Source organism: Bufo bufo, chromosome 2 (genome assembly GCF_905171765.1).
Source record: "Bufo bufo chromosome 2, aBufBuf1.1, whole genome shotgun sequence".
Taxonomy (NCBI): domain Eukaryota; kingdom Metazoa; phylum Chordata; class Amphibia; order Anura; family Bufonidae; genus Bufo; species Bufo bufo.
The window spans coordinates 353,278,099-353,291,037 of NC_053390.1; the positions used below are offsets into that span (position 1 = coordinate 353,278,099).

A 12,939-nucleotide genomic window follows, 5' to 3' on the forward strand; every position below is an offset into this window, starting at 1 on the left:
GGGGCACTAATGGGGGCCTTCATCTTTACTGTTGGCACCTTCACCTGACTGCAGACCGAGCTATGTGGACCTTTTTAATAAAACTAGTTGAGACCCCTGTACTAGAGTATGTATGACCTTAATTTTCACATTATGGGATAACCCCTTTAACAGCCACTACACAGTGTACAGAGCCATGCTAGTTCTGGTGTGCAGGCGCTCCTTCCATCAGCTGATCATTGTGGGTGTCAGGAGTTGGAAAACCCCTTTAAAAGAACAGCTGAATCCCACAGGTGTTGAAGAGCAAGGGTGCACCACGGTTGGAAACGGGTAAGGCATGCTTGGGGACTATATTCTGCATAGAGATGCACATACAGTATCTGAGGAACATGAAGGACCCTATGACTAGCATGATTTCAATGAAATATAACCATTCCAAACTCAAAATGTTATATCAGTGAGCTTATTTAGTGACGGCTTCAGAGCTACGAAGATGTAGGGCTTAAGATTTATGTCCGTGTAGTCACTTCCTTTTACTGCTTCCTTTCTCTGTAAGCTTGCGGTATTTTTTCAGTATGAGTCAAACCATCACTCTTCTGATCAGTTTCCTCAAGCAGCCATTTTGAAGGACACCTTGCTTCTCGGAGAGGTACGTATGTCGGCATATGGGACAGTGAATACCGGCTGCATGACATCTGTTCTCTTAATGGGTTTTCTTGAGGGATCTTCTTGTTGCGTGCATTACCTATTCCGACACGGATTTCATAATTTCATGCAGTGAAAAGTGTCTGTTTTCTGTGCAGTTCTTGTTTTTGTAATATTTGTTTCTCGTATGTTCATTGCAACACCAGAACTCTACTTTCAACTCTGCTCGGCGCGATTAACACGTCTAAGATTTGTATTACTTTGTGCCTTACACTTTTAGTGACTGTTGGGAGCTCCTGTCGTATGCAGTAGAACATATGAAGAAGTTGAATAGAATTTAGAAACCTCTCATTCACATGCTGTGTAACAAAATCTGCAGCGTAAATCGACTTTCAGTACGGATTTTAAATCCATAGCCTGTCAATATATGCTGCGGATTTCCGCTGTGGGTTACGCTTTAAGTTGGCAAAAAATCCAAGCTGGAAATTCCTCATGTTGCTGTACCCCTACTGTCCTCAGTTGTGTCAACCTTTAAAAGGGAACTTACCTCAATTCAGGTATCTCACCCAAACCCAAATTATAGTGCGGTCTAGAACAATGTAATTTTCAGATTCTTATAGGTTATGCAGTGTGCATTTAGCAGGAAGCTCTTGGTGTCTACAAGTATATTCGGTGGGCCACCTTCACTTGATGTAGGTCAAACAGGTGTCCTTTTCCACAGAGGCCTCCTACAATTTTATTTAACAATGTATGCATGTCTATGGGGTAACATACTTTGGAGCCCTCCGTCAGAGGTTTACATTAGAAAACCCTCACTACATACGCCTCCAAAGGAAGGCTCAAACATAAATTACTGGGGAAGATGTATCAAAACTGGTGTAAAGGAAGCTCCTCAGAGCTCCTTTGGAAATTGAAAGGTGGAATCTGATTGGTTGCTTATGGGAAACTAAATCACTTTTCATTTTCACCAGTTTTGATGAATTCCCCCCCATCAATGTGCTTTAGGCCTCCTGCACACGACCGTTGTGTGTTTTGCGGTCCGCAAAACACGGATTGCGTCCATGTGCATTCCACAATTTGCAGAATGGCACGGACAGCTATTGATATAACTGCCTCTTCTTGTCCGCAAAACGGACAAGAATAGTACAGGTTATATTTTTTTTGCGGACCACAGAACGGAGCAACGGATGCGGACAGCACACGGAGTGCTGTTCGCGTCTTTTGAGGCCCCATTGAAGTGAATGGGTCCGCATCCAAGCCGCAAAAACTGCAGCTCGGATGCGGACCAAAACAACGGCCGTGTGCATGAGGCCTTATTCATATTCTGGTTAATCATTTGCTGGTGTATAACGCTCTTTTATTTCTGCAGCCTCCATTTTACGACGCTGTGGATCCAGTAGATTTTGAAAACTACCTAATGTCACATGTTACCAGCCACACTCATGAACTTCTTCTTCAAGAACTTGGTGCTTTCCCTGAAGATGATCTGGATCTTGTGTATAAACCCAAGGACTGTAGAACACTTCGCCCACCTCTGCCTGAAGATGGGTATGTACTAATACAGTCAGCAGGGCCGTCTTTAATATTGATTGGACCCTGGGCAAAAATTTACTTGGGCCCCCTGGATCCTGCCTTCCCACACCTTAGCATGCAATCACGGCCTCCACCACAGCACACACACAAAAAATCCACACATCTGGTAGAGTACAGTGAATGACTGTAAATACTTCCAGTTCTGAAGACTCCAGCGGCTCAGGATCAGTGCTCTGGGCAGCTGGGCTCAGGCTGGAAGTGGGCACCGCTCTGCAGGAAGAAGACCAGGGCTTGGCTCACCCTAGTGTTACAGTGCACCCCAGCACCCCACAGTATGCACTATAGCACCCTATAGTATACAGCAACCCACAGTATGCAGTATAGCACCCTATAGTATACAGCACCACACAGTATGCAGTATAGCACCCCACACTATACAGTACCCCACAGTATATAGTAGAGCAGTATAGCCCCCCACACAGTATACAGCCCCCCACACAGTATACAGGCCCCCACACAGTATACGGGCCCCCACACAGTATACGGGCCCCCACACAGTATACGGGCCCCCACACAGTATACGGGCCCCCACACAGTATACAGGCCCCCACACAGTATACAGGCCCCCACACACTATACAGGCCCCCACACACTATACAGGCCCCCACACACTATACAGCCCGCCACACACTATACAGCCCGCCACACACTATACAGCCCGCCACACACTATACAGCCCCCCACACACTATACAGCCCCCCACACACTATACAGGCCCCCACACACTATACAGGCCCCCACACACTATACAGGCCCCCACACACTATACAGGCCCCCACACACTATACAGGCCCCCACACACTATACAGGCCCCCACACACTATACAGGCCCCCACACACTATACAGGCCCCCCCACACTATACAGGCCCCCCCACACTATACAGGCCCCCCCCACACTATACAGGCCCCCCCCACACTATACAGGCCCCCCCCACACTATACAGGCCCCCCACACTATACAGGCCCCCCACACTATACAGGCACCCCACAGTATACGGCCCCCCCACAGTATACAGCCCCCCCCCACAGTATACAGCCCCCCCCCACAGTATACAGCCCCCCCCCCACAGTATACAGCCCCCCCCACAGTATACAGCGCCCCACTATACTGTAGTTTACAGTATATTAGCATAACAGCCCCTGTCACCTTTTTTTGATGTAATCTTCACACAAAAAAGCTCCAAACTTCTCCTGCAACACTCCTTGTAGGACCTGTGATGACCTCATAGCCATGTGACTAGTAATATTGCTAGGTTACTGGTCACATGGTGATGATGTCATCTAAGGTCCTAGACTAGATCACAGCTTTCACAGTACGCTGGCTGGACTCAGTGCAGGCATGGCAGCACCTCCTGTGTAGCTGACAGCCTGACACCCGGGGCAGTGGCTAGCAGGGCTCAAGAGGCAGCTGCCTTGGGCCCCCCAGGAGCAACTGGGCCCGGGGCAGCTGCCCCTTTTGCCCCTTGGTAAAGACGGCCCTGACAGTCAGGTCCACCGCAGACATCTGGAGCAGTAGTGGAGTGAGTGTACAGAGCGATGATTATATAAAATAAATCCAATCCAGTGGTGCTTGTGAACAAGAACGCTTATAAGCTCAAAAAGAGCAAGTCCAATGGGCCCAGGGGAGGAGCCGAGGATGGGAGGAGTGGTAATGGCTATGATGGTGGTAGTTATACTCATAGTTTACGGTGGCAGTCTTCACCCTGGTCCTCCTTGGGGCTATGCATTGATAGGAGGGTGCACCCTTTATTCCTTGGGGACATACCCTGTACTCTCTGGGGCTCCTGCCTGGTGGTAGGTGGGGTGCAAGGCAGGAGAGCAGGTGTAGGGACCTGCGGATGTATGATGGAGTCAATAACCAGGCCCATTGGTTGCAATAAATAAAGTCTTTCTTTACTGGGTTGATGACAGTTGCAATAGTACATGTAGCAGCAAAAGACACAGTTCCAAAGTGTATCATACAGCTTTCTTTCTCTCTGGAGCACTTCTGTAATACCGTAGTTTGCTCTGAGGAGCTCGTACAACACAGGTCCTCTTTTTTCCTTAGCTAAGCACAGACTCTCCACTTACTGACTAACCGGGGATGGACACAGCTCAATCTCCTAGCAACCTAAAGGGGTTGAGTCAAGGTATTAATCCAGACTTATTGTTAGGTATACAATTACAGTACATTTCCCTTAGCAACACAACATTACAACAAATACCTATTTGCAGTAACCCTGTTCTGGGTTCCTGCACTTCTGTTATTCCTACTGGAAATGTATGAATAAATTGACAACTGGGTATTATAATTTCCCCTTATCATTAGGATTCGTCCTTACACAGTGGCTGCACTGACTGGACAGTATTAGAGTGTGTATGGTCATGCCTCATTAAAAGGGAATGGTAGCACCCAGATATGTATGTATGTATACATTTCCAAAAGGAATAGCAGAGTAAGGCCTCATGCACACGACCGTAGTGTGTTTTGCGGTCCGCAAATTGCGGATCCGCAAAACACGGATGGCGTCCGTGCGCATTCCGCAATTTGCAGAACGGCACGGACAGCCTTTAACATAAATGCCTATTCTTGTCCGCAAAGCGCGGACAAGAATAGGACATTTTAAAAAATTTTAGCGGGGCCACGGAACGGAGCAACGGATGCGGACAGCACACGGAGTGCTGTCCGCATCTTTGCGGCCCCATTGAAGTGAATAGGTTCACATCCGATCCGCGAAAACTGCAGGTCGGATGCGGACCAAAACAACGGCCGTGTGCATGAGGCCTAACAGCACAATTCAGAGAAAAGGGTGATCCATAACAATTATTTTTGGGGGGAATTAAATGATTTAACAAATCAAAATATCAGGAGAGCTCATAGGTCCCTTTAAAATTTAAAGGGTTTTTTCTCACCTAAGACATGGGCCAAAACTATCCAATTATGGTAGTCTGACCACTGTTAACCTGCTGATTACTAGCCCAAAGTGCCAGTGGTACTAGAAAGCTCAGTACTAGAGGAAGAATAAAATATGAAATTCTGCAGAGGAATAAAGAAGCCGGTGGTCTGGCCTTGCCTAATCCTATGCTCTATTTTCTGTCGGCTCAACTCCAACATTTTAAAGGGTGGGGGGTAATAGATGACATGGGAGGGAAGAGTGGTCAGCTGATAAAGTGGGCTGCAAATAGGTCTCCCCCGTTGGTAGCCATTGAAGGAGAAATAAAAGGAGAAATGGGAAATATTCCGACCTTGATTCTTATGAGGAAAGTATGGAATAAGGCAAAGAGTATTTTAGGGATGACAGGATTGATGAACATCTCGCCCTTATGGCATAACCCCGCACTTCAGGAATTGGAAAATCTGAATGGATTCTCCCAGTGGAATAAAAAAGGGGTATGGAATCTGAGCCATATTTATTTTAAAGGAACTTTAAAACAATACCAACAATTGTGCTCTGAATATGGGCTGCCCTCTTCACAGTTCTATCGATACTTACAACTTAGACATGCTTTAGAAGCTCAATCTAAGATAGCCCCAGTGACATTTATGTCAAGCCAGACATTGAATATGGTGGTTGCAGCTGGTTCAGTGAAGGGAGCAATCTCCAGGGTGTATCAGGCCCTATTAGAGGACTTTCTTAAAGGGTATCCATTAACAAGTAGACGTCAGTGGGAAAAAGATCTAGGGGTACTCACGGATGAGCAGTGGACTGAGGCGGTGGAACTTACCCCTACTTTATCCCTTAGTGAGGCAGCACGGTTATCCCATCTATATTTAATACATAGGGTATATAAGACCCCAGTGTTCTTGCATAAAATAGGCTACAGAAATAGTCCAGCCTGTCCGAAGTGTGGAAGTGATGAAGCTGACCTTCTACACATGATGTGGTCATGTTCATCACTGTCATCTTATTGGAAAGCAATACTACATCTGGTGAACAAAGTATATAGTGCTAGTTTTAAGTTGGATCCCAAACTGTGTGTATTAGGCCTGGTACCAGATAATAATTTACAGTCTGTTATAACTACTGGAATAGGTAGAATGTTATATCAAGCTAGGAAAACATTGGCAGCAAAGTGGATCCAGCCCATACCTCCTGATATATCAGAATATGTTGCTAGATTAAATATTGTGATTCGTCTAGAAAGAGGAGTATATCAAAAAAGGAAGTGTCTGTCCAAATTCGAAGCAATCTGGGGCAGCTGGATTGATAATTCTGGGTGCTGTAGCTCCTGGCTGGCACTTACAAGGACTTTTTCTATGACAAGGTGAATGCAGTGAGAATGGATGATATATATAGAATATTGGATGGTGGCAGGTGTGTGGGGCATTTATAGAAGCCTGATAGTGAGGGGGTTACCTGGAACTAGAATGTGGCTGTATGGGAAGATTGATGATGGACTAGGATGTTATAGGGAACATCGCTGATTGGAATTAGATGATGGTAGATGGCTTATTTAAGAGTAATGTGGTGCCGACACCCCGAGAGTGATGACTAAGGAAGATGTTTTAGGAGTGTGTCCTGCCTTAAAGGGATTAGGGAGGGGGGGGGGGGGGGAGGTATGGGTTTATTTGTTTAGGATGGATAATTGTACTCACATTGAAGATACTTTTGATACCAGAGGCTATATGTGGATTTATGCCATGTCCTATGTAGATATGTGTAATAGAATGTATATATTATATACTATATATGACAGATAATGTATACATCTGTGGTCTACAAAATATCATGTTAATGTGATAAAATAAGACTGGAAAATGTTAATAAAGAAATATCTGATTTAAAAAAAAAAGAAAGCTCAGTACCTCTTTGATTACTCTGGTCATGCTTCTCGTCATCTATATTTTTTGCTACACCGTGTTTTGCGGACCCATTTGAATGTACCCTAAACATGAATAATGAAGTGGGACTGAATAGCTGAATGTCATTGATACCTAAGTATACAAACTTTTTGAAATGTATACGGTATATGTATACTGTACATGTTTGCGTGGGTTTCCTCCGGGTACTCCGGTTTCCTCCCACACTCCAAAGACATACTGATAGGAAATGTAGATTGTGAGCCCCATTGGGGACAGTTGGATGCTAATATCTGTAAAGCCCTGTGGAATATAGTAGCGCTATATAAGTGCATGAAATAAATAAATTTCAGCTACTGCACTATATGGCTACACTATTGCAATAAAATTACCCCTCCAAAGCCTGCAAATATTTTTAGAGATTACAGTATGTGTTAACCATGCCTTTCCACTATTCCATCGATTTCACATTTCTTTTTAATATTTATCTCATCAGGGCTGAGCTGGATCAACATGTCAGAGATTGTGTTCAGATCTATCTCCGAGACTGGTTGATTGTGAGCAGAAAGTAAGTACATGCGGATGTGAAGCCATACAGTGGTCATCAGTAATCCTTTTGCCATTTATATAAGCCTTGGAAGCTAACGTGAATTTCAGATAAGTGTTTATTGTATAATATTCAGATACAGCAGATATGAGATTTGAAGGGAACCCCTTTCATCCAGTTGGATAGATGCTAGTAAGAAATCTTCCTCTTTGCTGACTGGGTGTGACCAAATATTACATTTCCTTCATTTACGGGGCAGAGCTGCAATACCGGGCACAGCCTATGTACAAAAGTGGAACTGTTTCTGGAAAAAACAGGCCATTTTACTTGATAGTAAATGGTAAAATTTGGTGATTTTTTATTTTTTTTATGTTTGCATCATCAACGCTACTAAAGTGGTTTCCAATAAATATTCCATATATATTAAAGGGGTTATCCGAGATAATTAACCCCTTCTGACCGCTGCCATAGGAACACAGTCATTCTCTTAGGGCTCATGCACACGACCGTATGTATTTTGCGGTCCGCAAAAAAAGGATCCCCAAAAAATACGGATGACATCCGTGTGCATTCCTTATTTTGCGGAACAGAACAGCTGGCCCTTCATAGAACTGTACTATCCTTGTCCGTAATGTGGACAATAATAGGAAATGTTCTATTTTTTTTTTGGCGGAACGGAAATACGCATATACAAAAACGGAATGCACACGGAGTAACTTCCGTTTTTGTTTTTTTTGCGGACCCATTGAAGTAAATGGTTCTGCATACGGTCCGCAAAAAGACGGAACGGACACGGAAACAAAATACGTTCGTGTGCATGAGCCCTTAGGCTGCAATATTAAATCATTGATCACATATTCAAGTCTCTAAAGGGAGTTAATAGAAGTGTAAAAAAAAGTTTCTGAAAATGTTTAAAAATATATGTACAAATTCAAATCACCCCTTTCTCCTATATTAAAAATAAACAAAAAATAAAGATCATTACATCGCCACGTCTTAAAACGCCCATACTTTTAAAATATTAAATTATTCATACCATTTGGTGAATGGTGTAACGGAGAAAAAAAAAATCAACATTGTCAATTTACTTCTTCTTCTCCCAAAAAATGTAATTAAATGTGATCAAAAAGTCATGCTCAATAACAACTACAGATTGCCCCGCAAAAATGAGGCCCCACACAACTCCGTAGACATAAATGTGAAAAAGTTATGGGGGTCAGAATATGGCGATGCAAAGAAAAAAATAGTTTTTTTCCCAAAGTTTTATTTTTTAAGTATTAAAACACAAGAAAAACTATAAAAATGTGGTATCACTGCAATTGACCCAAAGAGTGACACACTGAATGAAAGCACTGACCCAAAGAATGAAGGTAACAGGTCAGTTTTACCACATAGGGAACGCCATAAAAACGAAACCCATAAAACTATGGCAGAATTTAGTTTTTTTTTTACCAATTCCACCCAATTTGGAATTTGTTTCCTGCTTCCCACTACATTATATCCAATATTAAATAGTGCCATTAGAAAGTACAACTTGTCCTGCACAAAACGAGTCCTCATACAGCTATGTGAATACAAAAATTTAAAAAGTTATGGCTCCGGGAAGTCAGGGAGTAAAAAAAAAACAAAAAAACAATTGCTCCGTCAGGATGGGGTAAGGGAAGGGTTTAAGCCATTTTAGGTCTTGTCTGAGACTTTTAATGATCTCAGACAACCCCTTTAATGGCATATAAATAGGATCTGCCATACTTGATTTGTAAGCGTCTTCAAGAATCTCATGATCGCCTTTGCTGGAGAGAGATGGGTGCACATGTGTAATCACCCTCCATTAGGGCTCATGCAGATGTCTGTAGCCGTTTTTGCAGTCCACAAATTGAGGATCCGCAAGGATACCAGGATACCGGCTGTGTATGTTCCGCATTTTGCGGAAGAGAATGTCTGGCCCATAATGAAACAATCCGATCCTTGTCCGTAAAACGGACAAGAATAGGACATGTTCTATATTTTTGCGGGTGCAACAGAATGGACATACAGATGCGGATAGCATGTGGTATGCTGTATGCATCTTTTGCAGCCCCATTGAAGTGAATGGGTCCACATTTGAGCCGCAAAAAAGCGGCAACGGTCGTGTGCATGAGACCTTAGGCCTCTTGCACACAAACATATTTTTTTTCCGTATACGTTCCTTTTTTGGTGTTCCGTATACGGAACCATTCATTTCAATGGATCCGGAAAAAAAAACGGAAGGTACTCCATATGCCTTCCGTTTAGCTTATTTCCGTTTTTCCGTTCCGTTCAAAGATAGAACATGTCCTATTATTGTCGGCATAACGGACATGGATCAGGGGCCAGCTGTTCCGTTCCGCAAAAAACTGAATGCACGCGGACATCATCCATATTTTTTGCGGACCGCAAAATGCTGAAAAAGCTATACAGTCGTGTGCAAGAGGCCTTATAGTGTAGAAATCTCTCATAGGCTATAACTGACCACATATCATCTTGGGAGGTATGGATGGGCATGGAATACTTGTTCTGAAATGCCATTAGTCAGATTCCGACCTGGACTTTGAATGTAATGTGCAGCTCTCAGATGAAGCCACCATTAGGTGCGTTGTTTTAGAAATGTTTGACATTTTTTCATATTTTGCAAGAAGATGCATAAAAAATATTCTAGATTGTAAGCTCTTGTGGGCAGGCTCCGCTCTCCCTCATAGAAACATAGAAACATAGAATGTGTCGGCAGATAAGAACCATTTGGCCCATCTAGTCTGCCCAATATACTGAATACTATGGATAGCCCCCGGCCCTATCTTATATGAAGGATGGCCTTATGCCTATCCCATGCATGCTTAAACCCCTTCACTGTATTTGCAGCTACCACTTCTGCAGGAAGGCTATTCCACGCATCCACTACTCTCTCAGTAAAGTAATACTTCCTTATATTACTTTTAAACCTTTGCCCCTCTAATTTAAAACTGTGTCCTCTTGTGGTAGTTTTTCTTCTTTTAAATATGCTCTCTTCCTTTACCGAGTTGATTCCCTTTATGTATTTAAAAGTTTCTATCATATCCCCTCTGTCTCTTCTTTCTTCCAAGCTATACATATTAAGGTCCTTTAACCTTTCCTGGTAAGTTTTATCCTGCAATCCATGTACTAGTTTAGTAGCTCTTCTCTGAACTCTCTCTAGAGTATCTATATCCTTCTGGAGATATGGCCTCCAGTACTGCGCACAATACTCCAAGTGAGGTCTCACCAGTGTTCTGTACAGCGGCATAAGCACTTCACTCTTTCTACTGCTTATACCTCTCCCTATACATCCAAGCATTCTGCTGGCATTTCGTGCTGCTCTATTACATTGTCTTCCCACCTTTAAGTCTTCTGAAATAATTACTCCTAAATCCCTTTCCTCAGATACTGAGGTCAGGACTGTGTCAAATATTCTATATTCTGCCCTTGGGTTTTTACGCCCCAGGTGCATTATCTTGCACTTATCCACATTAAGTTTCAGTTTCCAGAGTTCTGACCATTCTTCTAGTTTTCCTAAATCCTTTTCCATTTGGCGTTTCCCTCCAGGAACATCAACCCTGTTACATATCTTTGTGTCATCAGCAAAAAGACAAACCTTACCAGCGAGGCCTTTTGCAATATCACTTATGAAGATATTAAACAAAATCGGTCCCAGTACAGATCCCTGTGGAACCCCACTGGTAACATTACCTTGTTTTGAATGTTCTCCATTGACTACAACCCTCTGTTGTCTGTCACTCAGCCACTGCCTAATCCACTCAACAATATGGGAGTCCATGCTCAATGACTGCAGTTTATTGATAAGTCTTCTATGTGGGACAGTGTCAAAAGCCTTACTAAAATCTAGTACTAAAGTCTACTGCACCTCCACCGTCTATTATTTTATTCACCCAGTCAAAAAAATCTATAAGATTTGTTTGACATGATCTCCCTGAAGTAAACCCATGTTGTTTTTCATCTTGCAATCCATGGGATTTTAGATGTTCCACAATCCTATCCTTTAATAGGGTTTCCATTAATTTGCCTACTATTGATGTCAGACTCACTGGTCTATAGTTGCTCGATTCCTCCCTACTACCTTTCTTGTGAATGGGCACGACATTTGCCAATTTCCAATCTTCCGGGACGACTCCTGTTACTAATGATTGGTTAAATAAATCTGTTAACGGTTTTGCCAGCTCACCACTAAGCTCTTTTAATAATTTTGGGTGTATCTCATCAGGCCCCTGTGACTTATCTGTCTTCACCTTAGACAGCAAACTTAGAACATCTTCCTCTGTAAAGATACATGCATCAAACGATTTAATAGTCATTCTTTCTAGTGGAGGTCCTTCTCCTTTTTCTTTTGTAAAAACTGAACAGAAGTATTCATTAAGGCAGTCGGCTAGCCCTTTATTCTCTTCTACATACCTTCCGTCCTTTGTTTTTAATTTAGTTATTCCTTGTTTTAATTTCCTTTTTTCATTTATATATCTGAAGAATGTCTTATCCCCTTTTTTCATAGACTGAGCTAGTTTTTCTTCTGCCTGCGCTTTAGAAGTTCTTATAACTTGCTTGGCCTCTCTCTGCCTAATCTTGTAGATTTCCTTATCTTCATTGCTCTGGGTTTTTTTATAATTACAAAATGCTAGCTTTTTATTTTTAATGATTTGGGCCACTTCTGCTGAGTACCACAGTGGTCTCCTCCTTTTTTTGCTTTTACTGACGAGTCTAATGCAATTTTCTGTTGCCTTCAATAATGCACCTTTTAAGTAGTCCCATTTCTCCTGGACTCCATGTAATCCGTTCCAGTCTGATAAGGACTCATTTATGACTAATTTCATTTTTGAAATGTTACTACCGGTAAGTTAATGCTCATTGTACTTGTATTGTTTTTTTATTATGTATGTATACCCCATTTTAGATGTACAGCACCCTCGCATTAATGGCAATTAAAAAATAAATATAATATTTCAGCAGGATATGGTTTAATGCCTTTAAGAACTTTATTTTTTTTTACTCTCAGGACACAAGAAAACTCAGGTACGAGTAACTTTAGTAGAAGTGGCTCTAGAAAGGACTTCCAAAAAACTCTTCAAAAACAGATATTTGAGTCTGATGAGTCAGAATGCAGACAAACTGACCAGGTAACGTTCTATGTGCTGCTTACAAAGTGAATAGTCCTCATTCCCAATCACTAGTCATTCTGTCCACCCTGTCATATTAAAGTCATTTTCATTTTCAATCTTATGTTATTTTCATGCTGGCATTATAGGCCCATTCCCCATTTATCATGTGCCATTGCATAGTGTAGCATGTAGCATTGTAATTATCGTAAAGTAGACACATCTCTAAAATGTCCTTTTCTAATACTACTCTTCTTTTATG

At 42.4% G+C, this 12,939-nt stretch overlaps 1 protein-coding gene across 2 annotated transcripts in view; it reads left to right on the forward strand.

Annotated features, from left to right (window-relative positions):
* The window catches only part of DOCK8 (dedicator of cytokinesis 8), a 193,897-nt gene that overhangs the window by 45,701 nt on the left and 135,257 nt on the right, over nt 1–12,939 (forward strand). The window contains exons 1-4 of one of the 2 annotated variants that reach the window (XM_040417107.1): nt 564–628; nt 1,994–2,172; nt 7,495–7,566; nt 12,578–12,698. In XM_040417107.1, coding sequence (XP_040273041.1) covers nt 2,042–2,172; nt 7,495–7,566; nt 12,578–12,698 — 324 coding nt within the window. In that variant the 5' untranslated portion in view covers nt 564–628; nt 1,994–2,041. Of the gene's footprint in view, nt 1–563; nt 629–1,993; nt 2,173–7,494; nt 7,567–12,577; nt 12,699–12,939 lie in introns of those variants that run through there. The other variant, XM_040417106.1, reaches the window with a different exon arrangement.